The 26,357-nt window shown below is 54.5% G+C and overlaps 1 protein-coding gene across 3 annotated transcripts in view; it reads right to left on the reverse strand.

Annotated features, from left to right (window-relative positions):
* LTBP4 (latent transforming growth factor beta binding protein 4) overlaps window positions 1-26,357 on the reverse strand; it is a gene marked incomplete at its 5' end in the record, with an annotated part of 54,197 nt that overhangs the window by 22,429 nt on the left and 5,411 nt on the right. The window contains 8 exons of one of the 3 annotated variants that reach the window (XM_083516105.1): window positions 134-298; window positions 3,412-3,534; window positions 3,766-3,840; window positions 4,080-4,185; window positions 6,779-7,011; window positions 9,048-9,278; window positions 20,188-20,342; window positions 22,429-22,609. In XM_083516105.1, the coding sequence (XP_083372231.1) occupies window positions 134-298; window positions 3,412-3,534; window positions 3,766-3,840; window positions 4,080-4,185; window positions 6,779-7,011; window positions 9,048-9,278; window positions 20,188-20,342; window positions 22,429-22,609 (1,269 nt within the window). Of the gene's footprint in view, window positions 1-133; window positions 299-3,411; window positions 3,535-3,765; window positions 3,841-4,079; window positions 4,186-6,778; window positions 7,012-9,047; window positions 9,279-18,163; window positions 18,674-20,187; window positions 20,343-22,428; window positions 22,610-26,357 lie in introns of those variants that run through there. The other 2 variants (XM_083516106.1, XM_083516107.1) reach the window with 2 other exon arrangements.

A 26,357-nucleotide genomic window follows, 5' to 3' on the forward strand; every position in this document is an offset into this window, starting at 1 on the left:
TCATCTGGCCCAACCCGCCATCACACAGCATTCGTTTGCTGTCCCAGCCCAGGCAAAGCTGGCTCCCCTTCCAGCCTTTGGTCCCGCCGTCCGGATGTCTCCCCATCGCCCCCTCCCTGGGCGCCCTCCTCACCTGAGCCAAAGGGTGGGCATCGCTCGCAGGCGTGGCCCCAGGCCTTGCCCACGCGGCTGCAGCAGCAGATCTGCTTGGTGATGTTGCGCAGGATGGGCAGGGAGCAGCCGCCCTCCCTCAGGACGCGGAAGCAGGGGCCCTTGGCCTCCGAGATCACGTGGTGGGCTGCGGGGGGAGAGGGGGGGCTTCAAAATCTGCACATATGTGGTGGACGTGCAATAAAGTTAAAGCCTGCTGGGATATAATATACAACAGGGGTCTGCAAATGTTTTCAGCAGGGGGCCGATCCACCGTCCCTCAGACCTTGTGGGGGGCCAGACTATATTTTGGGGAAAAAATATGAACAAATTCCTATGCCCCAAAAATAACCCAGAGATGCATTGCACCATATTTTTTGCTCCACAAGATGCACCTGACCATAAGACGCACCTAGTTTTTAAAGGAGGAAATCAAGAAAAAAATAAATATTCTGAACGAAACAGTGGAGGAATGATTTTTGTGGTTCATGCTGTGGCCACAGACATGATATGTGATTTGATGGTGAGTTTGGGGTAGCCCAATGCAAAAATCCTGAGGATCCATGTGGATCCGTGGTTTGTAACCACGTTTTTGCACCATTGCGGCCCCACAAAACAGTGGGTGGGTGGGTGTTTTATTGGTACAGGCTGTAGCCATGGACATGCTATGTGATCTGATGGTGAATTCAGGGTGACCCAGTGCAAAAGTCTTGAGCATCCATGGGCTTTTACCTCCCCCTCCCAGGCAGCCTCCTTTATCACTAGCCTCTCTGATCTCCCTCCCGATCCCTTACCCATTAGCTGTTTCCTTTCAACACCCCCTTCCCTCTTGTTTGCCTTAGTTTCTTTTCCTTAACTGGAGCAGTTTTTTGCTCCTCCTTTTCTTCTAATTTCTCTCCTCATTGCTTTAGTTTTCTTGTCTCTTCTCCTTGCAAGTTTGCTGTCTTTAGCTCCCCCCTCCCAGGCAGCCTCCTTTATTGCTAGCGTCCCTTATCTCGCTTCTGATCGCTTGCCAACCAGTGGCTTTGTTTCAACACCCCCTTCCCTCTTAAAAAAAGAAAGCATGATCTGCTTTTTGCCCCTGGGCAATTTGGCTCCAGGGACCACGCATTCGCATTCGCTCCATAAGACGCACAGACATCTCCCCTTACTTTTTAGGAGGAAAAAAGTGTGTCTTATGGAGCGAAAAATACAATAAATAAAAGGACACATTCTACTCATGTAAAAACCATGCTGATTCCCAGACTGTTCCCGGATCCGGCCCCTGGGCCTTAGTCTGCCTACCCATGATATATAATGAATTGAAAAATGATCTTTAAATATACCCTTATTTAAAAAAACCCGGAGGCTTTTCTATTGGGTATTGTGGGAGACGAAATTCCAAAAGTAGACTTAAATATGTTTATGTATGCCACCACGGCTGCAAGGACACTTTTAGCCCCGAAATGGAAGCAGCAGGAACTTCCAACTTTGGAAGAACGGCAGATAAAAATGATTGAATGTGCAAAACTGGCAAAGCTGACAGGAAAAATCCGAAACCAGCAAACTGTTTGAAAAGGACTGGCGTAAATTTCTACAACATACTGTATGAAAGAACATTTTAATTTGAGAACGTTTGCCATTTTGATTTAAAATATTTTGTAATGATGATTTCTGAAACTGATTTACAGATACTGAAGTAATTTTTTTTAAGAATAGTAAGAAGGTAAATAGGGTGATATAGCAATGCTAAGAGGATTGTGATTGCATAAGAAAGCCGGGGGGGGGGAGGGGGGAAGTCGATGCTCGATATGAGCAAAGTTGTATATGATGATATGATTTGATATGAATGTGACAAAGGAAAAAGATGAAAACTTGTATGTATGTATGTACGTATGTATGTATGTATGTACACACACACCTCCATAAGACGCACCTGACCATAAGACGCACCTAGTTTTTAGAGGAGGAAAACAAGAAGAAAAAAAAATTCCGAACGAAAGAGTGGATGTATGATTTTTGTGGTTCATGCTGTGGCCACAGACATGATATGTGATTTGATGGTGAGTTTGGGGTAGCCCAATGCAAAAATCCTGAGGATCCATGTGGATCCGTGCTTTGTAACCACGTTTTTGTGCCATTGCGCCCCCATGCAACATTGGTTGTGAGGCTTTTTTGGTGCAGGCCGGAGCCATGGACATCTGTGATCTGATGGTGAATTTGGGGTGACCCAATGGAAAAGTCTTGAGCATCCATGGGCTTTTACCTCCCCCCTCCCAGGCAGCCTCCTTTAGCATCCCTTATCTCTCTCTCCCCAATTGGCAAGCGATCAGCAGCTTTGTTTCAACACCACCTTCCCTATTTCTAAAAAAAAAACAAAAAAACATTCTGCTTTTCTCTCCTGGGCAATTTGGCTCCAGGGACCACGCATTCACTCCATAAGATGCACAGACATTTCCCCTTTTTAGGAGAGAAAAAGTGTGTCTTATTGAGCAAAAAATACGGTGTGTGTGCGTATCTGCACACCGTGGTGTATGTGTGGCACTGTGCCCAGTTCTGGTCTCCTCCACTCAAAAAGGAGATGGAGATGGCAGCGTCAGAGGAGGTTTTCAGAAAAGGGCAGCCAGAATGAAAAGGGGGCAGCTGGACTCCTCTGCAACAAAAGGCTGCAGCGTTTGGGGCTTCTTAGTTTAGAGGAAAAGCGAATGAGAGGCGAGAGCGTAGAAGTCTGTAAAATTACGCCTGGCCTGGAGAAAGTGCAGAGCTTTCCCCGCTCTCTCTCTCAAAACACTAGAACTGCTGGACATCCAACGAAGCTGGACGCTGGGAGATGCTGTGGGAATTTGCAGGAAAAACATAAGTGCTAGTTGGTGCATGAAGGGGTTAAGACCACAGAGTTAGATTCCTAGATTCAGCTAGGCCACGCCCCTTCTTATCCAATGAGGGAGGAAGTGAAGCCTTCTCTTCCTGTTCTCTCTCTCTGAGCCATGTAACGGACCAAGGAAATCGTGTCCAAGCAAGCGCCAAGCTCAGAGCATGTGTTTGGAGCTATATTTCTGTATTTCCTACCCAAAATTATTCTGCCTGTGTTTTCCTTGCTGCTGCTTGGATAAATGCATGAATCTGACCTTTGGAACATTTTGTAAGTAAAGCACTTTAAACTTGGCCGGACTAGGTGGACCATTGGCCAGATCCAGCAGGCTCTGCTCATGCAACCAGGAACACACAGCCCCACCTCCACCCCCCAGCACCCCACGCCGGTGCCAGGGGTGCCCAACTTACAGATGCAGCTGCTTCGAGACGAGTCGAGGATGTACCCCTCGTGGCAGACGCAGGCAAAGCTGCCGCGGGTGTTGGTGCAGTCGCCGTTGTGGCAGAAGCTGCCCTCTGTGCATTCGTCCACATCTGGCCATGGGGGGGAGGAGAGAAAGAGGGTGTCAGAAAAGGCTGGTGGGGGGGAGATCCAGGTCTGTCCTGGCAGGATTGGTGGGCAGCAAAAGCCACTCCTGGGAAGAAGCCTGGGAGCCAGGGGATGGACTTTGTGGGGGCTCTGCCTTCGCCCCTAGAAGGGTCCGGGGGTGGAAAAGCCCCCCCCCCACAAACAAAGGGGTCCTTGGCCAGCCCAGCCCCACTCACCAATGCAGGATCCGTTCTGCCGGCGGAAGCCTTTGGGGCAGGCCACCTCGTTCCTCCCCACAGGGCTGGCGTCCCCTTTGAGGAGAGAGCAGGCGGTTGGAGGAGCCCTTTGCTATATCCATGCCCCCCTACCAAGACCCCCCCACCACTAACACTTCCAGGGCTGCACCAAAAGCCACATTAAGTGGGTGCCCCATGCCCCCAAAGGGCAGGCGTTTGGGGCACCCCGGTGCGAGCCACGTCCTCCTTCCCAGTCCCCCCCAAAGCCACTACCCCTTCTTCGGAGAGGGTGGGGGCCAAGTCGGCAACCTTACCCACGTCGCCGTTGGCACAAGGCAGGCACTCGTGGACCCCCCAGGCCAGGCCGGCCCCCCGGCAGCAGATCTCTCGAGTGCGCAAGCCGGGCAGGGGGGCACTGCACTGAAAGAGGAGGGAGAGAGTCAGTTGGGGGGGTCCTAACCCAGGAAACCCCCTCCCAGCATCGCCCAGACCTTGGCTGTTCCAGAGAAGCCCTAAAAGCCCAGCTTTTGGTCCCCACCTGTAGGATAAGGCAGGGTTTGGCCCACGATAATCCCTCCATAGGGCAGCCCCCCCCCCCAGAGCAGAGGGGCTCCCTCCCTCGCAAAGCCATGGCGACCCCCAGGGCGTACACAGTGCCCTCTGCTCACAAGTGTGCAAAACCTTCGCGCATAGGAGCCCGTGTGGCGTCGTGATGAGAATGTCGGACTAGGAGAGACCTGGGTTCGAATCCCCCCACTGATTGGGTGAGCTTGGGGTCAGTTTCCCTCTCAGCCTAGTCTACCTCACAGGGCTGTTGTGGGGGGGGATACATGCAGAGGGAGGACCGTGAATTTGAGGAAAAAGGCAGGCTGTGAGAATGCAATAAAATAAGATAGACCCCCTCCTTTCCCCTTGCTTGTTCAAGCCCTAAAAGGGGGGGCTACCAAGTGCACCCCTGCCTTGACAGAAGACAAGAGGGGTCCCGTCTTCCTCTCCAGGACAGAAGAAAAGAAAATCCTTATTAACGGCACCACAGAGTTAAAATGTGTTCCTGGAATCGGCATAGAGAAGACGACTACGATCTCTGTCTCTCTCTCCTTCTGTCTCTCTGCCTCGCTCTCATCTTTCTTTCTTCTTTCGTTCTTCTCTCTGTGCCCCTCAGACACCCCCCTCCAGCCAGTCCAGCTGCTGCCATTTCACAATCACCTCTTTTGGCACAGATGGCGGCCCCCTCCCTCCTGACACAATCATCTGCGAGTCTCTTGGCCTCTGGTCAACCCAAAGTGCTGAAATCCAGCCATTTCGCTAAAGAGAAACCCACCAGGGCTTGCCGGGCCCCCCAACCTCGCCCTGCTGGGGCCGAGGCCTCCAGGCCCCCCTTGCTTTGCTCCCAGCGGCAAGGGGGGGGGAGAGACCCCCATCAAAAGGGCCCCACAAACTCCTGTTTCTCCCGGCTTTGGAACGGCACCTGCTGCCTCCAGCCAAAGCAGATGAGTCAACCAGACCCCCTTGCCAAAGAGGCAGCGGGGGGCTCAGCCACTCTCTGCCCCCTCCCCCCCGTCTCCACTTCACATGAATTCACAGCTGTGCTTCCCTTCTGGCAGCGCAGAGCTGGACTGCGGAACTCCCTCCCACAGGAGACAGCCACGGCCACTAACTTGGATGGCTTTGAAAGCAGATTCTAGACTAGGGGTCAGCAACCTTTTTTAGCTGGGGGCCGGTCCACCGTCCCTCAGACCATGTGGGGGGCCGGTCTAGATTTTTTGGGGGGAAATGAACTAATTCCTATGCCCCACAAATAACCCGGAGATGCATTTTAAATAAAAGGACACATTCTACTCATGTAAAAACACGCTGCTTCCTGGACCATAAGCAGGCAGGATTGAGAAGGGGATTGGGCCGCATCCGGCCCACGGGCCTTAGGTTGCCTACCCCTGTTCTAGGCAAACCCACGGAGGAGGGGGGCACGACCCACAGCCAGGACCCACGACCCACACCCACATTCCCTTCGAATACACCTTTGAATCCCAGCCTGCTCTTCTTACAGAGGCCGATGTTGACCGCAGAACCTCCATGCCCAGGGACAGTCTACCTCTGAATGCCGATAACAGGAGAAAGCTCTCGCACTCAGGTCCTGCCTGTGGGCTTCCTATGGTTGGCCACTGCCAGAAGAGGAAGGTGGACCAGATAGGCCAATTTCTAGGCTCTCCTTCTGCCAATTTGGGCCCCGGGTTCTGGGTGCCCAGTGCGTGTGATGCGATGCCACGAGCTCACGCACCCAGCGCCCTCAGAACCTGAATTCCAGTGGCGCCGGAAGTCCGGTTCTGAGTTGTCACAGTTCTCGCCAGGCCTCCGACCGCATCTCCGAAGTCTCAGTTGGCCTCGGATGTGACTTCCAGATCTTCGCACAGCGCCGGAAGTCACGTGGGGGTCCCTGCGGATTGGGTGCTGAGCAGCCACAGCCAAACATTTTTGGGGTGCTCGGACCCCCTATAGTTGATGCCCCTGCTTCTTCCGGTCTTATCTTATGGAACCTCCAGGTCCAGAGGCAGTCTATCTGGATCCCTAAGTTCTTTTTTATGCTTTTTTGGTTTTGAAAACCGTACAACAGAAATGACCAAGAAAAGTTGTTATCAAAATAAAAACTCACTGGTTGATACTTGTTTTGGATATCATTCTGAAATTCAATTTGACATGGCCTGGATTCCTAAGTTCTTGGGGGTATTTGGCCACTGTGAGAATAGAAAGCTGGACTCGGGGGGCCACTGGCCTGATCCTGAAGTCTCCTCTTATGTCTTTAAGAACGGAGAGCTGCTGGCTTTTTTAAGGAACAGTGGGAGACCCCTAGATTGCCCCCATTTACAGAGGGTTCTCTAAGCAGACCCCCTTTTTTGCCCTAGAGGGCTGAGTTGCAAGTGAGCTGATGGGGGGGCTTGGTCCTCTCCATTCTGCATGAGCCACAGCCGCCCCCCGCCCTCCCCTCTCCCCCCATGCCCCCCACCCCAAGTAGTACCTCTCCTCCGCGGAGCTGCCGGAAGCAGTATCCGAACCCGGCGCCCTCTCCGTAGCCCCCGCTGGGGGTCTCTCGGGGGCTGCTCTGCGCCAGGACGCTGTAGAGGGCCGGGCGGGAGAGGGGCAGGGCGTTGGCGTCCCCCGCCGGCTCCTCGCTCACGCGCTCCACCTGGTGGATGGTGACCGAGGCCTCGGGAGGGTGCTCCACGTGGACGCTGGCCAGCGAGGCCACACCTGGGGGGGGAGAGGCGGGTCAAGGGGGGCAGAGAGGGAGGCTGAAGGGACCATTGAGAAGAGGGGACTGAGAGGGACCCCCAAAGACCTGGAAGGCAGGCAAGACCCAAACCGAGAAATTTGGGGAATCGTAGAATTGTGGAGCTGGAAGGGAGCCCTGGGGGTCATCCAGCCCACCCCCACCAAGTGTTGTGCCCTGTGAGCTGCTGTTGTTTTATTGACTGGAGTTGAGAAATTACTTCTTGTCACTGTTAAGTGTGGATTTCTGTTTAATCTTGAAGTGCTGATATTTAATAGTATTCTATATTATTTTAATGAAGGGTGAATGTTATTTTATTTGCATATTGTATATTGCATTATGCATATTGTCTTTTTTATATGATGTCAGCCACTCTGAACCTGGCTTTGGCCGGGGAGGGCGGGATATAAATAAAATTGATTATTAATTTATTATTATTATTATTATTATTATTATTATTTGATTATTATTAGTAGTAGTATTACGATTCTCCCCTCGCCAACTCCCAGCCAAGGAACCAAGGCAGAGCCCCACCTGCTGCTTCTCCCCCTTCCTCCCTCCCTCCCTCCAGTGCCTCTAAGGTAGGCTGCTCCTGCCCACGGAGGCTCCGCTGAGCCCACGGCCCTCGAGTGGCCTCTCCCCTGCCAAATTCCTCCTGCTGCGTCATCTGCGCCTCGGAGGCTCCAGCTGCGTCTCGGGGGCTTTGGCTGGGCGGGGAGGAGGAGAGACAGCGCGTCCCATTCCTGCCGATATCTCCTCAAATATTTGCAGGCAGGCAGCCTGTCCCTCTGCCTCCCTCCAAAAGGAAGAATTCCAGGCGTCCCTCCAGCAAACATTTATCTCCTCTGTCGCTGGATGTCTGCTCCGTCCCTTCCTGGCTGGCACAGATCCCTTTTCCAGGAGCCGGGCCCAAAAAGGAGCCCCCCCCCGCCCCCACCCGAAAGGGATCTCCTGCCAGCGCCAAGCGAGGGAGCCTCTGGCCCCCAGTCGCTGGGAACCACAAGTCAGTCTCGGGTTCGAATCCTGATTGCTGGTTTCCCTTGGGGAAACCTGGTTGGCCACTGCGAGAGCAGGTGGCTGGACTGGAGGGCCTGATCCAGCAGCTAGGTCCTTCTGACGCTCAAATGGAGCCTCCAGGTCCAGGCTCAGTCTACCTCAAATGCCAGGGTCTTTGGGGTATTTGGCGACTGTGAGAACAGGAGGCTGGACTGGATGGGATCTTCTGGGGTTCTTCCCCCCGAGCTGTAAGGAGTGGGGGTGTCTCTCCTGCCAACTCAAACCAGAATGGTCTTGGCTGCGCTTGACGCAGCATGGCCCTGTGGGCACCCAAGGGTCCTCACAGCAGGGGAAGCCGCGCAGCGCAGGATCCGGCCTCGCACTGGCTTCCCAGCTGGGCGTGTCCCCCTCCCCAACAACCACGCCATTTAACTCTGAGATTCCCAAAGGGGGTGGTGCAACCCCAGAGGGATACAGTAGCATAGCAAGGTCAGGTGGTACCCAGTGCAGAAAATTTCTTGTCACCACATTGAAATTATTAAAAGAAGGAAGAATAAGATACTTATGACCTGGGGGAGGGCGCTAAGAGGCAAGAGGGCAGCGGGGGGGGGGGCGTCCTCTCAGACACCTAAAACTCCCTGCTTTTAATTAGATCTTGCCGAAATATGCAACAAATTGTTACTGCTTAGAATTTCACAGTGTTCTTTCCTTGACAAGTCGTGCAACGTGCTCTTCTGAATAACGGCTGGAGAAACCCAGCCAGATTGGCGGGGGTAGAAATAATAAAAATTATTATTCATTCTTACTATATTGATGCTTTTTGGGGGGGTGGGATTTCGAATCCAAGGCGGGCAGCGTGCCCAAAATGACTTAACTGTGTCCTGGAACCTCTAACCTCCTCAGCTCCATCCTGTCCCCCCCCTTCCCTTACTCCTCTTAGAATCCCATGAGGGGAGAGCGGGAAGGGACCCCCCAAGGCCATCTAGCCCAACCCGCCCCCCTCTCCCGGCCCCCGTCTTACCGTCACGCTCCTCGCGGTGGTTGGCGATGGGGAGGGTGTAGGTGGACTTGGCCATGGGCTGGGCCCCCCCTTCGGCCTGGGCGCTGGTCTCGCGGCGGGAGGGCGCCTGCTGTCCGTGGGGCCGAGGGAGGGCTGGGATGTGGCAGAACTTCCCCGTCCAGCTGGGGGGGCAAAGGCACTTGTCCTTCTTGAGGCAGACCCCCCCATTTTGGCAGATGAGGGGGCAGAGGACTGTGGGGCAGAGAGAGAGAGAGAGATCAGCTCAGCAGCCACACCTGCAGACAGGAGTCAGAATCCAGGGGCGCGTTTTCCTTTTTCGCCTAGTTGGAAGAGAGTGTGGTCTAGTGGTTAGCGCCGGACTAGGACCTGGTTTGAAATTCTGCCCTCAGTCCTCGGGTGTCCTTGGGGGCCAGCCGCTGCCTCCCAGCCTGGCCTCCCACGCAGGGTTGTTGTGGGGGTCAAAGGAGGAGGGGGAAAGACAGGGCTATAAATGCAATAAAGTAAATGCAGCAATAAAATAAATCCCTCCTCCTTCCCCATCTCTCTCATCCCTCCTCCTTGAGAGGTCCGGAGGAGGTCAACACAAGAGCGGGGCCTTCTCTGCAGTGGCTCCCCGTCCGTGGAATGCTCTCCCCAGGGAAGTTTGCCTGGCACCTTCATTATACACCTTTAGGCACCAGGCAAAAACGTTTCTTTTAAGCAGGCCTTTGGTTGAACTTATTGACACCCAACACCCTTTTAGAATGTGCGGAGGGGTGCTGTTTTTTGTTTGATTTTATATGTTGTGGTCTTGTTTGTGAACTGCCCTGAGACCTCCAGGTATAGGGCAGCGTCTAAGTTGAATAACTAAATAACTAAATAATAATTGCAGCTGCTTCCCAGGACAGAGGCCCCCTCCCTTGGCTCTTTGGACCCCCAGGTGCACAAAGGCCAACTCTCCGTCCAGGTGCAGACTCTCCCCGGGGGAAGAAAACTCTCTGGGGACACACGACTGGGGAGGAGACAGGAAGAGAGAGCCCCAGGGTCCCTGACCGCTCTCAGCCCCGCAGCTCAGGGGAGGGGGCAGCTGATGACTTTGCACCCCCCCCCGGGTCCAGAGGTTGCAGATGCAAAAGAGGAGCTGCTCCCTCCCCAGTCCAGGGTTCCCCCCCCCCGGGGGGGGTGGAGGGTGCTAAGGAAATTGTGTTCGGAGTTTAACAAAGGTGCTTTTGCAGCGGTTCTCACCCTACCACAAAATGCTTTCGGGGTAAGAAAATTTCCCAAGGCTTTCCGCAAATAAACGTCTCCTTTCCCTAGCCCCCCCTCACCCTCCCCAGCAGGGAGGCGGCAAAATACCTGGAGGGGGGGCTTCCAGGAAGGCTCCATATCCCAGCGGTAGGCACCTCGACATTGACCAACCCCCCCAAATAAAAGTCAGTATATGAGATGTCCCAAATTTTCCTGCAAAGGTTTAGGAAAGTCAGGTGATACCCGGTGCAGAAAATTTCTTCTCGCCCCCCCCCACTGATTATTATTTTTTTGCCTGCAAAAATGGTTTTATGTTATTTCGTATTTTCTTACAAAGGAATAATAATAAATAAGAATAATCAACTTTTATTCATATCCCGTCCTCCCCAGCCATAGTCGGGCTCAGGGCGGCTAACATCAGATACATAACATTGGTATAAAATCAAACAATAATTAAATCACCTCCTAAAAACATGTCAAAATCAAATCAAAGTCGATTTAGATGGCTTTCCGCAGGGTTAGGGTTGGGAACAGTAAGTGCTCCACTGAATTGAAATTTCAGCCTTTGCGACATAGGAAAACGTAAACAGCTATTTTCGTGGAGGAGGGTCAAGATATTAACTGATATGCATGAAATTTCAGATATAGCTATGTAAAGTTTAGCAAGATAAGACCTTTGGAACAGGCTTTTTTTTAAAAAAAGGTTTTTATGAACCGCCCTGGTAGGGTGGTAATTGTTCCTTGATAATTTGTCACCCCCCTCCATGATGGAACCTGGGACGCCCCCCCCTTCTTACGCCCCTGTTGCCCTGAAAAATATTTCCAAAGAGCACCTTTTAGGGGGGGTTGCAGGTCCATTCCCAGAGCCCCCTTTCCCTAAATTTATAGTATCACCTCTGGGTATCGTGCCTAACAAGGTACCGGGTGAGTTGCACACAATTCATAACTTATCATACCCAGAAAGCAGATCAGTAAATGACGCAATGCTCAGTAAAATATGCGGTGCCGGATTATGCAGCCAAGCTTATGAAGGAGCGCGGCAGCCCTGGCGCTCTTGTGGCAAAGGGTGATGCTGAATCGGCCTTTCCCCCGCTTCCAGTCCACCCTCACGACTTCTGGCTGCTGGGTTTAAAGTTTCAGGACCAATGGTACTTTTACCATGCTATGCCCATGGCTGCTCCACTGCATGCGCCCCTTTTCAGACTTATGGACTGGGACTGGGCCATGAAAATAAGGTCAGGATCCCATTATGTCATGCACTATTTGAGCGGCAGGAGAACCTGGGTTTTTAACACTTCCCATCCGCGCCGCTGCCTCTGCCATCAGAAATCCCTTTTTATTTATGGCGTGCTAATTTTATGGCCACCTTGCAGGAGGCCACAGGTGCTTCCGAGTGGCAGCTGCTGCAAACTGCAGAGGGGAGAGGGGTTTTTGCTCTCAGCTCCGGCTTGTGGACATCTACTCGGCCGCCGTGAGGACAGGCTGCCAGACTGGACAGGCCCCCTTTGGCCTGATCCAGCAGCCAGGCTCTTCTGGAGGAACCTCCAGCTCCAGAGGCAGTCTATCTGGATTCCTGGGTTCTTAGGGAAATTTGGCCGCTGGGAGATGAGGATGCTTGACTAGGTGGGCCATTGGCCTCATCCAGGGCTCTTCTTAGGTTCTTAAAGTGGGATGTAATTATAAATAAAATAAACAATGACTTCGATCCTAGACACGCCCACCTGGGAAATGGTCCCAGCAGGACGAGACCTCCTTACCCAAAAGGTCCCCACCTATAGAATCATAGAATCATAGAGTTGGAAGAGACCACAAGGGCCATCGAGTCCAACCCCCTGCCAAGCAGGAAAGACTGCTTTGATTTGTGCTTTCAAGAACTCGGTCATTTAGTGGCAGAACCGAGCCTTTGGAACTCCCTGCCACTTGAGGCACCTTCGCTGGACTCTTTTTGGCACCTGCTAAAAGCACCCTAACCCAGATGTTTAGAAAATTGAGGCAACTTTAATCGGCTTTTCATATTTTACGCTTTGTACATTTTAAAGCGAACCATGCTTGATTTTTCTCGTTGGATCTTCTTGCAAACTGCTTTGAGGCTTTTAACGTTCTTGTCTTACAGTCAATTTTTACGAGATCAATAACAAGGACATTCCCTCCCTGCTGCAACGCAAGAGAGATTCCTGCAGCTCCTTGGGGGCCGAGATGCCCCTTTGCCCCCATTCTTGAGCGAGTCTCAGAGGGGAGACTCTGGAGAAACTTCCTGGCACTCGCGACACGTGGTCCCAGCACGGCGACTCCAGTGTCCCGATCCGGTTGCCAAAACTGAGCCTCATCCTGCATGTCTTCTGCTCAGCTGGCTTTGGGGGTTTGGGAGCTGTGTGTTTGTGTTAGGAAAAGTCTCCGGCTCCCCCCCCCGGTAGGGTCTGGGCTGCCAAGTCAGCAGGAAGTCTCTGCTCTCAGGACACCCCACCTTCCCCTGGGGGGACGGGGTAGGGGGCGCGTGGCCTCCGTCCAGAGCGTGCGGCTTGGCTCGCTTGCCAGAGTCACGGTGAGGTATGTGCTTTTCTAAACACTCGGGGGGGGGGGAGGCATCTGCACAGCAAGATCTGAACTGGGCTGATCTGGGGGGTGGAGAATAATCAGGAAAAGAAGGTTGTCCTTTAACACACAGCGCTGCCTGGCACTGTGGGGTCCTGAGCCCTCCTTGGAGCAACGGGACCCCATGCCCACTCGGCCTGCAATGCAGAGCGCCCCCCAATCCCTGGGGCTGGGCGGGAGCCAGGTCTCTTGGAGGGGGGCCCACTTGCCCCACATTCCCAGGCGCAGTCGAGGCCGGCCAGACAGTCTCGGTTGTTCTTGGCCGCCCTGTGCCCGTCTGGGCGGTGCTGAGAAGGGACAGATCCTGCCAGGCCTTTGAGAGGGCACGTCTGCAGGCCAGCCAGCTGGGCCGCGGTCAGAGGGAGGCCAGATTAGGCAGAGGGTAATCTGTTGGCGTAGGGAGAGGGCCAGCCGGGCACCAGCGACGGAGCAGATTGAGAAAGCAGCGCAGGGGCTTCTCTTGCCAACCGATCCAGAGCAGGCACAGCACAGTCCAGCCCCAAGCTCGCTCTCTCTTGAAAGTCAGAAATGTGCAAGCTTCTGGGCCCCACAGAGTCCTTCAGCGGCAGAACACCACCCTACACTCCTTGTCCTCTCTGGAAAAGCTGTCATGGCAGGAAGCAGCCTGCAAGAGGGGTCCTTGGAGAGGGCCACACGGACACCTTGTCCGACCCCCTCCTGCAAGGCAGGACACTCATCCCCCCCCCCCGCCAGGGTCAACCTGAGCTGAGGGTAGAGGAAGGGACAGCAGGTGTGGTCCCCTCCCCATCCTGCCCCAACCACGGAAAAGACTCCCGCAAGGACTGGGGCTGCTGGTCCTGCCTCCTTTCCAAAGCTCTCTGGAACCAAAACTGTCCAAGGTGACTGGTTCAGCAAAGTCCAGGGGGCAGGATCCGAATCAGTGGATTCAAACAGCAAGAAAGGAGATTTTAACTAAGCAATAGGAAGAGCTTTCTGACAGCAAGAGCCGTGAGACGGAGGAATGGGCTTCCTCGGAAGGGACTCTCTTTCATCGGACGCTTTTAAGCAGAGGTTGGGTGGCCCTCAGTCAGGAATCTTCTTCTCTCGTAGCCGAGCAAGATTGTCTTCCACGAACAGGGTCTTCACAGTGAGTCCGTAAGTGACTGTGGAGGCCAGTTCTGGATCCACACGTCCTTCCACAGTGGGGTTTCCGGGCGGGAGTTGATCCTGGTGTGGATTTGCCAAGCGTGCCTTCCTCTTGGCACATTTCTTCCTTGTGTCCTGAGTTCAAGTGTCTTCAAAGCCCAGGACACCTTTGTTCTCCAACTGGAGCGCTCACAGGCCGGTGTTTCCCAGTTGTCGGTGTTTATACTACATTTTTAAAGATTTGCCTTTGGAGAGTCTTTGAACCTCTTTTGTTGATCACCGGCATTACGCTTTCCATTTCTAAGTTCGGATGCCAGGGATTCTCCAGCTGCGATTCCTGCCTTGCAGGGGGTTGGACCAGATGATCTCTGGGGGTCCCCTTCCAACTCTACAATTCTAAAATCCTGAGATTCTATGAAAACTTCCCCTCCTGCTCCACCAGAGGGGGGGGGTGCTCTTGGACTCTACACAGCCTGACCCCCCGCAGTGCAGGAGCCACAGATGGACCCCCCGGGGCAGACAACCCCCCAACCTCCGCTTAGCAATCTTCCCAGGGGGTCTGTCCCCCCCCCCGTCCAACGGCTCTTGATCTCAGAAAGTTCTTCCTGCTGTCCAGGCGGCTGCCTCTCTCCCTCGCTGGACATATGGAAGCTGTAATTGCAGCCTCGCGCCCAGTTTATATTATCTCCGTGTTTATTTCTCCTTACGTAAAGAAGAAACTGTGTCTATTTACGCTACGTTCTGCAAGATTATTTTGGCACATTTTCCTCGTCATTTTCGTCCTGACCTCCTCCCAGGTCCTGCCTCCGTTATTGGCCTGTCGGTTTTCTCGTTCTCGGTTCGTTTCGTTAGCTGCTCCACCTTTGCACCGCGACACTCGAAACCTTAATCAATGTTATCTTTGGGGGGGGGGCCTGGCGGTCCAGGCAGCCTTGACAAAACAGGGGCCTTGCGGATAGAGGCTCCCCCCAGCACAGCTCTAAGTTGCAAGGGCTGGTGGGAGTTGTAGTTCAAAACAGTGGGGGTGGGGTTTCCAGGTTGGTGGGGGCCACTTTGGGGCAGGGGCAGAGGAGCCTCCTGGAATCGGGCCCAAGGGGGACCCATCTAGTCCTGTTCTCACAGCAGCTAAATACCCCCAAGAACCCAGGAATCCAGGTAGACTGCTTCTGGAGCTGGAGGTTCCACCAGAAGGGGGGGGGCATGCAGTCCAGCAGCCGCTTCCCACAGTGGCCGACCAGATTCCATTGTGGGGAACTTGCAAGCAGAATTCGAACCCAAGAGCGCTCTCCCTCCTGTGGTTCCCGGCGACTGGCATTCAGACGCACTGTTTCCTCCGACCATGGAGGGCAGAGCAGAGCCACCGTGGCCATCAATAGCCCAGTTGGTGGCCACCTTTGTGGCAGGGAGTTCCGTAAGTTAACTGTGCCGAGTGAAGAAGGATTCCTGCCCTGGACTGGACTCCCGGCTGCCAAAGGGGGCTGTCCTCTGTCTACTTCTGACAGTCAAAATTTAGACCTGGGGGGGGGGCATAAAACTCTCAGGACGCCCATGGCTTACTCCGTCTCAGGCCTGACCCCATGGAGACGCGAGGAAGGAGAGAGGCAGGGGGCAGCTGGCTCAGTCCCTGAGGCCCCCCAGAAGGCGGGGGTCAGCTGCCAGCCCCTCCCCACCCCTTTGGGAAACTCAGGGCCACAGGAAGAGGAGGATCGGGGCCAGAACTTGGCCTTCTTGCTCACCAGGAAAGGGCCTCAGCTGCACCCCCCCGGCCAAGAAAGGGTGCGGTTGGGGGGTGAGGAGGAGACCCCCTTGGGCAGCTGTCATTCAGGGATTCTTCAGCTGTGATTCCTGCAGGGCGGGGGTCAGACTAGAGGACCCTTGGCTTCGACCCACAACCCTGTAATTCCACGATGCCAAAGGGGGGTTCTGTGCCAGGGACCCCATAGTCCCTCTGCTGGGCTCTGGCAGAATGGCAGACCCCACATGTCGTGCACCCAGGATCAGCGCTGCAATCGGTGCCCGGGAGCGGGGGGGGGGGCGGTGATCCGACCAAGAGGGATTTTGTCACTCCCCTCAGGGATGACACCTGAGGCAGTCCTCCCCCACCCCCCTTCCCACCCCCCTGGCTGGGGCTGCAGAGCAAGGCTGGCATACCTGCCCTGTGTACCTGAGGGAGCGTCTCCACCCCCATTGTTCAGAGGCCCCCCTCCGAGGGTCTTCTGCTGGTTCCCTCACTGTGAGAAGCAAAGTTACAGGGACCTGGGCAGAGGGCCTTCTCGGTGGTGGCACCCTCCCTTCAGATGCCAAGGAGATAAATTACTCTCCGACTTTTAGAAGACATCTGAAGGCAGCCCTGGAATGGGAATTTTTTAATCTTTGATGCTTTATTATGCTTTGATATTTGTTGGAAGCCGTCCAGAGACTAGGCCATCCAGAGTCAGATGGGTGCGCGATTATTATTATTATTATTATTATTATTATTATTATTATTATTATTTATTATTAGCATCATCATTTGGAGCCCCCGCCGTAGAAGCAACATGGTAGCAGCAAAACTGCTGCAAGGCTGCGAACTGCAAGTGCCTTCAGTAGCAGAATTTTTTGGGGGGTGGGCAAGCAGGTCAGGTCTGACCCTCCACAGGCCTTAGGGAGGAGCCATATCTATGGGGCAGAAGGTCCTGGGTCCCATCTCCCAGAGAAACTCCTCTGGCTGCAACCCTGGCAAGCCCTTTCTGCCAGCCAGCGTCTTCGGAGCTAATGGACGCGCTGGCCGGATTCCTCTGTTCCTGGGAGTGGCGGGGTCAGGAGCGCCAGAGCCCCCCCACCCCCGTGGGCTGTGGACTACGTCAATGAGCATGTGGTGCTGTGTCCCGTCCTGGGGGGGCACTGCCTCCCCCCGCTCAAGGACCAGGCGCTGCTCCGAGGCACGACACGCGGGGAAAGGCCCGCCAGGACACGCCTCGCTTTGCACACCCACCCACGCGCAGCCTGGGGAGCATCACCAAGCACAACAGGGAGGGGAGGACGGGGAGACGCCCCCCCAACAGCCCCCGCCCCTCTCCAAGCCCCCAGGGAAACTGAGGCACAGGGTGGCCCTGAGGACAGCAAGAGCCCCTGCCTGCCTGCCTGCCTGCCTCCTCTGGGGCTGGAGCTCAGCCCCCCCGGCCCCCCGCCAGAGGCAGCTGGGCCCATCTGGCGGGGGGAGGGCTCTGCGCCAGCTGGCCGCCTGCTCTCCCCTCCAGCCCCCAAAGGAGCCTCTGGCGGCATCCGGGGGCCGAGAGAAGACCCTCGTGGGGCACCAGGAAGAGATGGCGCTCGCAGGGTTAACGTGGGTGGGGAAGCAGGCAGGCCCCCCCCCAACCCTCAGCACCTTCTGGGAGGCGCGGGGGACGACGACACGACAACGAACCCCTGGCCCCTACGTCCTCGTCCTGCAAGGTGTCGCTCAGCAGCCGCTCATATAATTCCCAGGAACATCATTTTTCCTGGGGGGTGGGATCTGCACCCCCAGATGGCCCCCTCCCACATGCAGGCCCCCCCGGAAAAGTTTGGCCGTAGGAGTGGCAGCAGGAGAATCCCATCTGCCCGCTTGACCGCAGAGGCCGTGACCCCCAGACCCATTTGCTGCTTTCCACACACCAACACCCAGCTGCAGACAGAGAAGGGGGTGAGGGGAGAGTCCCTCTGCCAGGGCAGCAGCTGGCAGGTGGGCGGGAGGGAGAGGAGCCATGCACTGGGGGGGGGGGGACCAGCTGGGGAGACATCTGGTCAAGTGGCAGGAGGGGGGGGGGAGAAGTGCTGCCTGTCTCTGTTCCTGGGAAACAGAAACCACATTCCAGGAAAGGGAGGGGAAAAATGCCCATCGAAAGGACCAGATGATGCGAGGGCACCAGGAAGCCCCCCCCCCATTTCTCTTAGCCCAAACGGGGGGTGGGGTAGCCACAAACCTCAGCAACCAGACACAGAACCAGGGGAGGGCAAAGGTGTGCCTGGCACAGCAGAGAGGACCACGCAGGAGACTATGACCTGGGCAGGAGCGGGCTCTAAGCGCCCAGGGTGGCACACGGGATCCAGGAAGGGCACTTGATGGAAGAGGCTGCCTGCTTTTCCATGCTGCCCGCTGCCCAGGGCAGAGTGCTGCATCCCCTGCCCCGTGCCAGCCCCCCACCAAGCCCCCCTGCTGCCATACTCACAGACACGGAAGCCGGGTCCCCCTTCGGCCGGGCCGGCGTCTGCCCCACTGTACAGGGTGGTGGCATTGCCCCTCTCGCAGTGGTTGGTGCAGCGGCCCTCGCTGCTGCAGTGCACCCGGCAGACCATGGGGGTGAAGAGGACCTTGACCCTCTGGGCACCGGCGGGCAGGTGGTCCCGGCAGAGCAGGAGCAGCAGCAGGGAGACGGCCGGGAGGAAGGAGTGGCGGGCGTGGATCATGGCCCCGCGCGGAAGAGGGCGCCACGGGTGGAGGAGCAGGCAGGGGAGCCGGCGACCCACCGCAGAAGCTGACGGACCCACCAGCTAATTGGAAGCAGTCGGGTGGGCGGTGGGTGGGGGGGGTCTCGGGCGCCCGGCCAAGCACAATGTTTACGAGGGGCGGCTGGGAGCGTTAACTCTTCGCCTGCTCTGCGCAGCCCAGATGGAGCGGCGCTGCCTGGGCTTGGCACCCACCCGGGGGCCGCCCTCCTTGCCTCCGCCCCCCCAGCCGGGTGCCAGCAGGAAAGCAGCCTCCGCCGAAGTTCCCAGAGCAGCCACATCCCAGCCCCCCCCAGCCCCGCAAAAAGGCGTCCGGCAGCCCTGTCCCTTTCGCAACCCGAACGGCAGCGCCCCCCCTGCGAGGGAGAACCGGCCAGCTCTTGCTCAGCGCTGCACTTGTCAGCTCAGAAGGAGACCCCCCCACAAGAGTCCTGCTCCAACCCACCTCCTGGGGCGAGAGACCTCTTCCCCCTCCCCAAGAGAGGAGGCTCTCTCCTCCTCCTCTCCCCCCCCCTCGCCGAGGATATGAAAGCAGCCCCCCCCAACTTCAAATGTGCCGAGAGGGGCCCATGCAGCAATGCCCCCCCCCCGCATCCTCCTCCAGCTGCTGGATCTACTCAAGCTTTGCCTTGGAGTCTCCCCCCCCCCCGCTGGCTCCAGCTGTTCAACACCCCCCCAATAAAAAGCCTCCCAGCAAACGCAGGTGGGTGGGGGCAAAGGAGGCAAACATCTGTGCCAAAGGAGCCACGGTGCCCCTAGCTCCCCCCCACCCCAAATTCTCCAGCTTCCCAAGTCTTGAGTTGTTGTCCTCCCCCCCCCCAATGATGGGGCTGCTTGCTTCACAGCTGAAGGAGAAGGAGCTCATTCTCCCCCTCCAAAGGGAAAAAACACGAGGTTGTCCAGAGTGTGACAAGGTGGGTGTTCTCCTTCTGGAGGGAGGGGGGGTGCGTAAAAGGCCTTGCAACCCGCCCCCCCCCCCTCAGAGTGGCTGAGCAGAGCACTCCTAGGAAGCAACAGGGGGTGGGGCTTCCGAACAGGCTCCCCAGGGAGGAAGCTGGCTGGGGGGGGGGAGAAGAAAGCAGAGCTGTCCCGCTCCCCCCCCCCCAGCCAGCCGGGCCTCACCCTCCCATCGCAGGCCAGGCTGACGTCATCTGGAAAAACTCAGGCAGAAGGGGGGGGCAGAACAATTGCCGGATCCGGAGGGGTGGGGACTGCGCTGCACATGGGAACCCGTCTGAAACGGCCTGGGGCAACGGGGGGGGGGGAGGTACCCAGAATAACGTCAAGGCTCTGGCCCTCCCCCTCCGCAATTGCAGGAGGCTCCTTGAAGAAGCGAAGGAGAGCCTCTGGGTCAGGCCAAAGGGAATCCTGAAGTCAGGATTCGAACGCAAGAGCAACGCTTCCGGCAAGAGGGATTCAGAAGTGTTGCTGCTCCCCAGTGGGGGGGGGCAGAGCAGAGTCGTCCTGGCTAGGAGCCCCAAAAGCCCTCCCTTCCTCCTCCTTCTCGCTCTTTCAAAGCCATCCAAGCAGCTCCCTGTGGCAGGGAGTTCCACAGATTAATTCTGCACAGCACTAAGGATTTTGCTTTGAGCTACAGGAGAAAGCGGCTCTCTACTGGCCAGGAAACGGCAGGGAGAGCCCACCAGCTCCCACGCTCCCCTCTTCCCCAGCAGAGAAGGCCCCACGCTCTTTCAGGCCCCGATCCTTGCACAGAACAGATTGCCTCCCCCCCCCCCGTGCCCAGTACCTTGGGGCCTTGGCGTTGCTGGGGGGCTGTGTCCAGGAGGGCCATTGTTGTCCCTGCTCGGCCGGGAGGCCAGATGCTGCGCCAGGATCGTGGCCATCTTCTCAGAGGGGTCCAATGTCTTCCGGCGCCGGAGAACCACCTGGAGCTCAGCCAGCCTGAGGGGAACGATCCGGGGGTCAGGGACAGACAGGCAGCAAATCCCCACAGAAGTCAGAACACCCCAGACCTCTCTCTGGCGCCATGACCCCTCCCTCCAAGCCCAGCCCCACAGAAGAAGCAGCCGCTGGATCAGGCCAGGGGCCCGTCAGGTCCACCCTCCAGTCCCCCCCCCCCGGGCTGAACAGATGCCCCAAAGGGAAAGCAGAAAGCAGGATTCGAACACAGAGCCTGTGGTTGCCGGCGTCTGGCATTCAGAAGCATCGCTGCCTCCGACTGGGGAGGGCAGAGCAGAGTCGTTGTGGACAGGCAGCCTTAGAGAAGTTTGCAAAAAGAGGCCTTGCCTGGAAAAAAATAATGGAGAGACATTTCCTCCTCTCTCATGAACCTGTGGAAGCTGAGATTCGGGGAGACAGAACAAAGTTAAACTGTGGAACTCCCTCCCACAGCTCCTCGAGGGCTTCCAAAGAGGCTTTGACAAATCTCTGCCGGCCTCGACCATCGGAAGCGAAGGAGCAGAGAGCGCTCCTGGGTTGGAATCCTGACTCCAAACTTTCCGCAAGGGGCCTCTGGCTGACCAGGGTGAGAAGAGGAGTCTCAACTAAACTCTCTCTCTCTTTCCGTTAAATAATTTTTATTAGTTTTCAATTATAAAAACCCAATATATATGTGGTGGCCTGGGAATCCGATTCAGAGGCTGAACCGGAGGAATCCCAGCCTGCACAGGAGTCCCCGCCTCCAGGGCTGGCTGAGCTGGGTCAGGGCCTTGGATCTGAAGCGCCTGCACCTGTGCCGGATCCTCAGGAGCAGGCACCAGGTGAATCCTCTCCGGCTCCGGAGGTGATTGAGGACCCATTGCCTGCAGGTGCACCTCTCCCAGCCCTGTCAGGGGAAGGTGAGTTCCCCCCTGGGTCCAGTAACCCTCCAGCCTCTCCTGAGCTGCAGAGGCTCAGGGCAGAGAGGCGGAGGGAACTGGTCTCTCCCAGGAGGTGGTGCTCGCCTTAAGGCCAGGAGAGGCGGGTCTCCTGGGGGCCGGGACCCCCCCTGGCCTCAGAGAAGATAAAGGCCAGTCAGCCCAGTCCCAGGTTGCAGGAGCAACGTCGTTGAAGAGCTGTTTTGGCCAGCACCCAGTCCTGTTCCTCCAGAGTTCCTGTCCTTGCCCGGCTCCTCGCTTTGGACCCCGCTCCGCCCTTGGAGGACAGACTACAGACCCCCGTCCTGGACCTCGCCCCACAGGAACCTCCCCCCGGGACCAGCACAATGGGCCACATTGGATCAATACCATATTACGCTGCACATTTCTCATTAACATTAATAAATAACCAAAAAGAAAACATACTGTATTTTTCGCTCTATAAGATGCACCAGACTACAAGACGCACCTAGTTTTTGGAGGAGGAAAACAATAAAAAAATATTCTGAATCCCAGAAGCCAGAACAGCAAGAGGGATCGCTGTGCAGCGAAAGCAGCAATCCCTCTTGCTGTTCTGGCTTCTGGGATAGCTGCGCAGCTTCATTCGCTCCATAAGACGCACACACATTTCCCCTTACTTTTTAGGAGGGGAAAAGTGAGTCTTATAGAGCAAAAAATACGGTATTTTCCCACCTGCAAATCCTCGGACTTCCCTCCACTCCTTCTCCTGGTTCTTTAAATAATCCAAATCATTTTACATTCCAGATCCCTTTACCCAATTTCCCAACTACTAAACAATTAAACTTGTGATATACTGCACAGATATTTTAAACATTCAAACCACTTTCTACATTGCAAATTTCTGCTTACAAACTATTTCCCTTCAAAATGATCCTTATTGTTGCTTTTTGCAAGCGTTTAATCCATGTCTGCTGACGTCCCAATTTATTTACAACCACTGCCCCCTAGACTAGACTCTCTTGACCTTCGCACCTCTGGCTCCCCATTTCCGTAAAGAGCCCCCAACCTCCCATCGCTGCACTTTTCCGACTCTGCAATATCCCTTTTGAGAGGAGGCAACCAGAACCGTGCGCAGGATTCGATTGCGGCGCCCTGCAGCGCGTGCGAGGGGAGGGGGCTGAAAGGGAGGCCCCCCGCCCTCTCCAACTCACGTCAGAGGCTGCCAGCGGATGGCCATGGAGCGCAGGGGCGCCCGGGGGGGCTGCGGCGTCATCGTGGGGCCGGGGGACGTGGTGGCGTGCTCACAGCGGGGGCCGGAGAAGCCTGAGGGGCAGGCGCAGCGCTGGGGGGCCCTGCACTGGCCCCCGTTCCGACATCGAGGGAGGCAGACGGCTGGGGAAGACGAGAGAGAGGTCAGAGCAGGTCCATCAGGAGCCCCCTTCTGCCCCCCTTAGCCACCCTATGGCTCCCCACAGTTCCTGGGGGCAGGGGGGCTGCTGGGCATGCAGAGTGCCCCACTTTCCACCACCCCCAAATCTCTCCTGGAGAAGCCAACATGGGGATGTCTAGATTTTTCTGCAAAACCCAAAACCTTCAGGGACGGTGGGAGTTCTAGTCCAACAACATGAGACCCCGGGGGGGGGGGTGGAGTGGTTAGGGTCAGACCAGGACCGGGAGCCCAGAGTTCGAATCCCCACTCACTGGGTGGCTTTGGGCTTGCCTCTCCCAACCTAACCTGGCTGGGTGGGTGTCTGTTATTATAATAATAATAATTTATTATTTGTACCCCGCCCACCTGGCTGGGTTTCCCCAGCCACTCTGGGCGGCTTCCACAGAGACCAAAAATACACTAAAATGTCACCCATTAAAGACTTCCCTGAACAGGGCTGCCTTAAGGTGTCTTCTGAATGTCAGGTAGTTGTTTATCTCTTTGGCATCCACAGGGTGGGAGCCACTACCAAGAAGGCCCTGGTTCTGCATTGTTTTTATTCTAATTACTGTATTTTTCTGTGTATAAGACGACGCTTTTGGCCAAAGAAAATTAGGCAGAAATTGGGTGTCGTCTATACACGGATAGTGAATGCGGGGGGGGGGGGGGATGTGATTAATGGCAGCAGCAACCAGGAGATTGGCAGCGGCAATTGGGCGGGTGATTGGCGGCTGCGACAAGTGGGTGGGGGCGAGCGGGCAGACAATTGGTGGCTGTGGCGAGGTGTGCGATTGGCAGTGGCTGTGGCAGGCGATTGGCAGTGGCGGGCAGGCAGGTGAGCGATTGGCAGAAGTCACATCCCCCACCACCAAAAAAAGCTAAACAGCTTAATTTCTTTCTTTTTTTTAAATAGGGGTCGTCTTATACATGGGGGCGTCTTATACACGGAAAAATACGGTATATGTGTTCTGATCTTTCCTGTGAACCACCCTGGGACCTCCGGGCAGTATATAAACTCAATCAATCAATCAATCAGTTGCAAGCTACCTCACAGCGTTATTTTGGGGTTTAAATGCGGAGGGAGGGAACCTGGCACGCTCCTTTGAGCTCTTGGGGGGGGGGAAGGTGAGCCAGAAATGCAATGCAATAAAATAAAACTAAATAATGGGGAGGGCACCCTTGGGGCAGACAGCACTGTGTGGCATTGTAGAGGGGCGCTGCAGCAAACCCCCCTGGGCCCGCCCCCCAGGGCTCAAAGCCTCGCCTGGCGAAGGGCCATTGCAACTGGCAGAGCAGCTGTCCTGCATGCAGAAGGGTCTCGCTTCAATGCATGGCAGCGTCTCCTAGGAAAAGCCTGAAGGCCCACTGCTGCCAGCCAGTGTTGGAGATACAGTGGTACCTTGGTTCCCAAACCCCCAAAAACCCAAAGTGAGTGTTCCAGTTTTCGAACATTTCGGAAGCCAAACAGCCGATGTGGCGGCTGGCTATTGTTTTTGGGGCGCCTGGACCAATCAGTTTTCGAACATTTTGGAAGTCAAATGGACTTCAGGAATGGATTAAGTTTGGGGCTTTTGTTTTTGCTATTTATTTTGTGTTTTTGTTTTTTGTTTTTAAATGATATTTATTGAAAGTTTTAAATTACAGAAAAAAGTATAAAAAAAGAGAAAAAGAGATTAAACAATACAAGTCAATACATATAAAAAAGAAAAGAAAAGAAAAAGAAAAAAAAGAACAAAACACACAATACATCAAGACCAAAAACAAAAGCAAAAAAGTTAAAAATAGATCCAATATTTCCATATCTTTGTCTTTCATTAACTTGTTTCATCAACCTCCTCACATCTCCTTTTTTTTGTATTCTGGTTATTCATTATTTCAGCATATCCTTTCCATCTTTCACTATTTTCTGTCATTTAATTGTCTTAATTTATTTTAACCTTATCTTACCATAAAAAACCCTAACACTTAAAACTTATTTGTACATAACATTTCTACTAAAGCCATATAGTTTCATTCCAACATTTTTCTAACACTCATAAATTTTTCAATATTTATCTAAATAATTTTTTTAAACTTTCTTCCAATCTTCATCCACCGTCTCTTCACCGTGGTCTCGGGTTCTGTCAGTCTTTTCTATCCATTCCATCTAGTCCATCAACCTGGTGATCTCCTGTCCGAGGCTCTTAACTCTTTTCCATGTCCCTTCTGCAGGTCTTCTTCATATTTATACCTACACTTTACTTTGTCTTCTTCTGACCTTGTTCTTAATTTCCTTCCTTTGTCACTGAGGAGTAGATCTCGGGGAGACTCCAACCTAACAATGTCTTTATCCCTTCTTGACAGGTCAGCCCATTCTCCATAGACAGGGCCAAAATCTAAAAAATAATTCAAAGCATGTTTCAAAGTCCCTCCAAAGTTAAAGGCCCTCGCCACTCCAATCTCCCCCTGGCCCAAAACCAGATCCCAAAGGCCAGAACATCCCTGCATAGGGGGATCTTTCCAACTTTCCTTCTCCAATCCAAACGGGACTCCATCTCTCCAAATCTGGCTTTCTCCAGATTCGGTCTTCAAAGGCAACAGCTTATGCTCATACAAGGCCGAGGCTCTCTCCACTTGTATTGCTTGAGGTTCAACAACAACCTCCTCCTTTGTCTTCTCCACAGCTTGCCATGTCAAAACAGATTCCTGGGTCGGTTCCTGAGTAGTTTCTTTATAAGTATTCACTTTTTGTCCCAAATCAATCCTTTTTTGTCCAAAATTGTCAATGCTAGTAGTCATCGCATCCATCTTCTCATGAAGCTGTTCCAATAAAGCACTTGTTTTGCAAAAAGCAATCACAAGGCTCCTTCTGTCCACATTCTTGTCCAAGGTCAATGTCTAATTCTCATGGTCTTTAATCTCTACAGCTGGAGAATTCCCCAGATCCACTCCTGCAACAGTTTCAAGAGCTCCCTCTAAGGGAAACAGTTTCTATTTGTACCCGTCTTTTTAAAAGCAGGTCCAGCAACAAAGTTAACAAAGTTAATTTCGATTTTCAGATGTTTTGCTCCTTTCAAGTGCAAAAGGAAACATTGGAATCAATATGTTTCTCTTGTTTAACTATCTGTCAACATACGTTTTATTCACAGTCAATGAACTTTCCCAATACGTCGCTCCCTGGCAGCCCGTTCCCAGGTTCAAAACGGTGGTAATTTATCTTTCTTCACTCTCCTGCAGGCTTAAACAATCTAAGCTTTCCCCCTCTTCTCCTGCTTCCAAGGGGGGTTTAGTAATTTTAGCCGATGGAGATTTAATCCTTTACAAAAGACTTCCCAGACTTTAGCTTGCAATGTCTTTGCTTCAATCTATTTACAAAAGCGGAAGGCGGACTTCCTGTTTGGAACCTTCCCGCTTCGGTGCCAAATTAAAGATGTTTAGTAATCCAATTTTCCGTTCTACTCACGGGTAGTTGTTTAAAGTCCAATTGTCCACAGGAAAAAGTCAGCACTCTCCAGCAACAGCAATGCGGCTTCACTCCGTGAAAAAAGCAATCGATTCAAAGCACCACGCCTCTCACCCCACGTCGCTCTGGATCCCCGAAACCAGGTTTCCCCGCGAGTAGGGGAGGCGAAAAAGGTGCCAGCCGAATCCCACATCCACAGGCTTCTCCCACCTGTGGTTTTTAATAGGTCTCCGCCTCACCGTGGCAGTCCAGACCCTGATTTCCATGAA

This window comes from Podarcis liolepis, assembly GCF_965112155.1.
Source record: "Podarcis liolepis genome assembly, chromosome: 7".
Classification (NCBI taxonomy): Eukaryota; Metazoa; Chordata; class Lepidosauria; order Squamata; family Lacertidae; genus Podarcis; species Podarcis liolepis.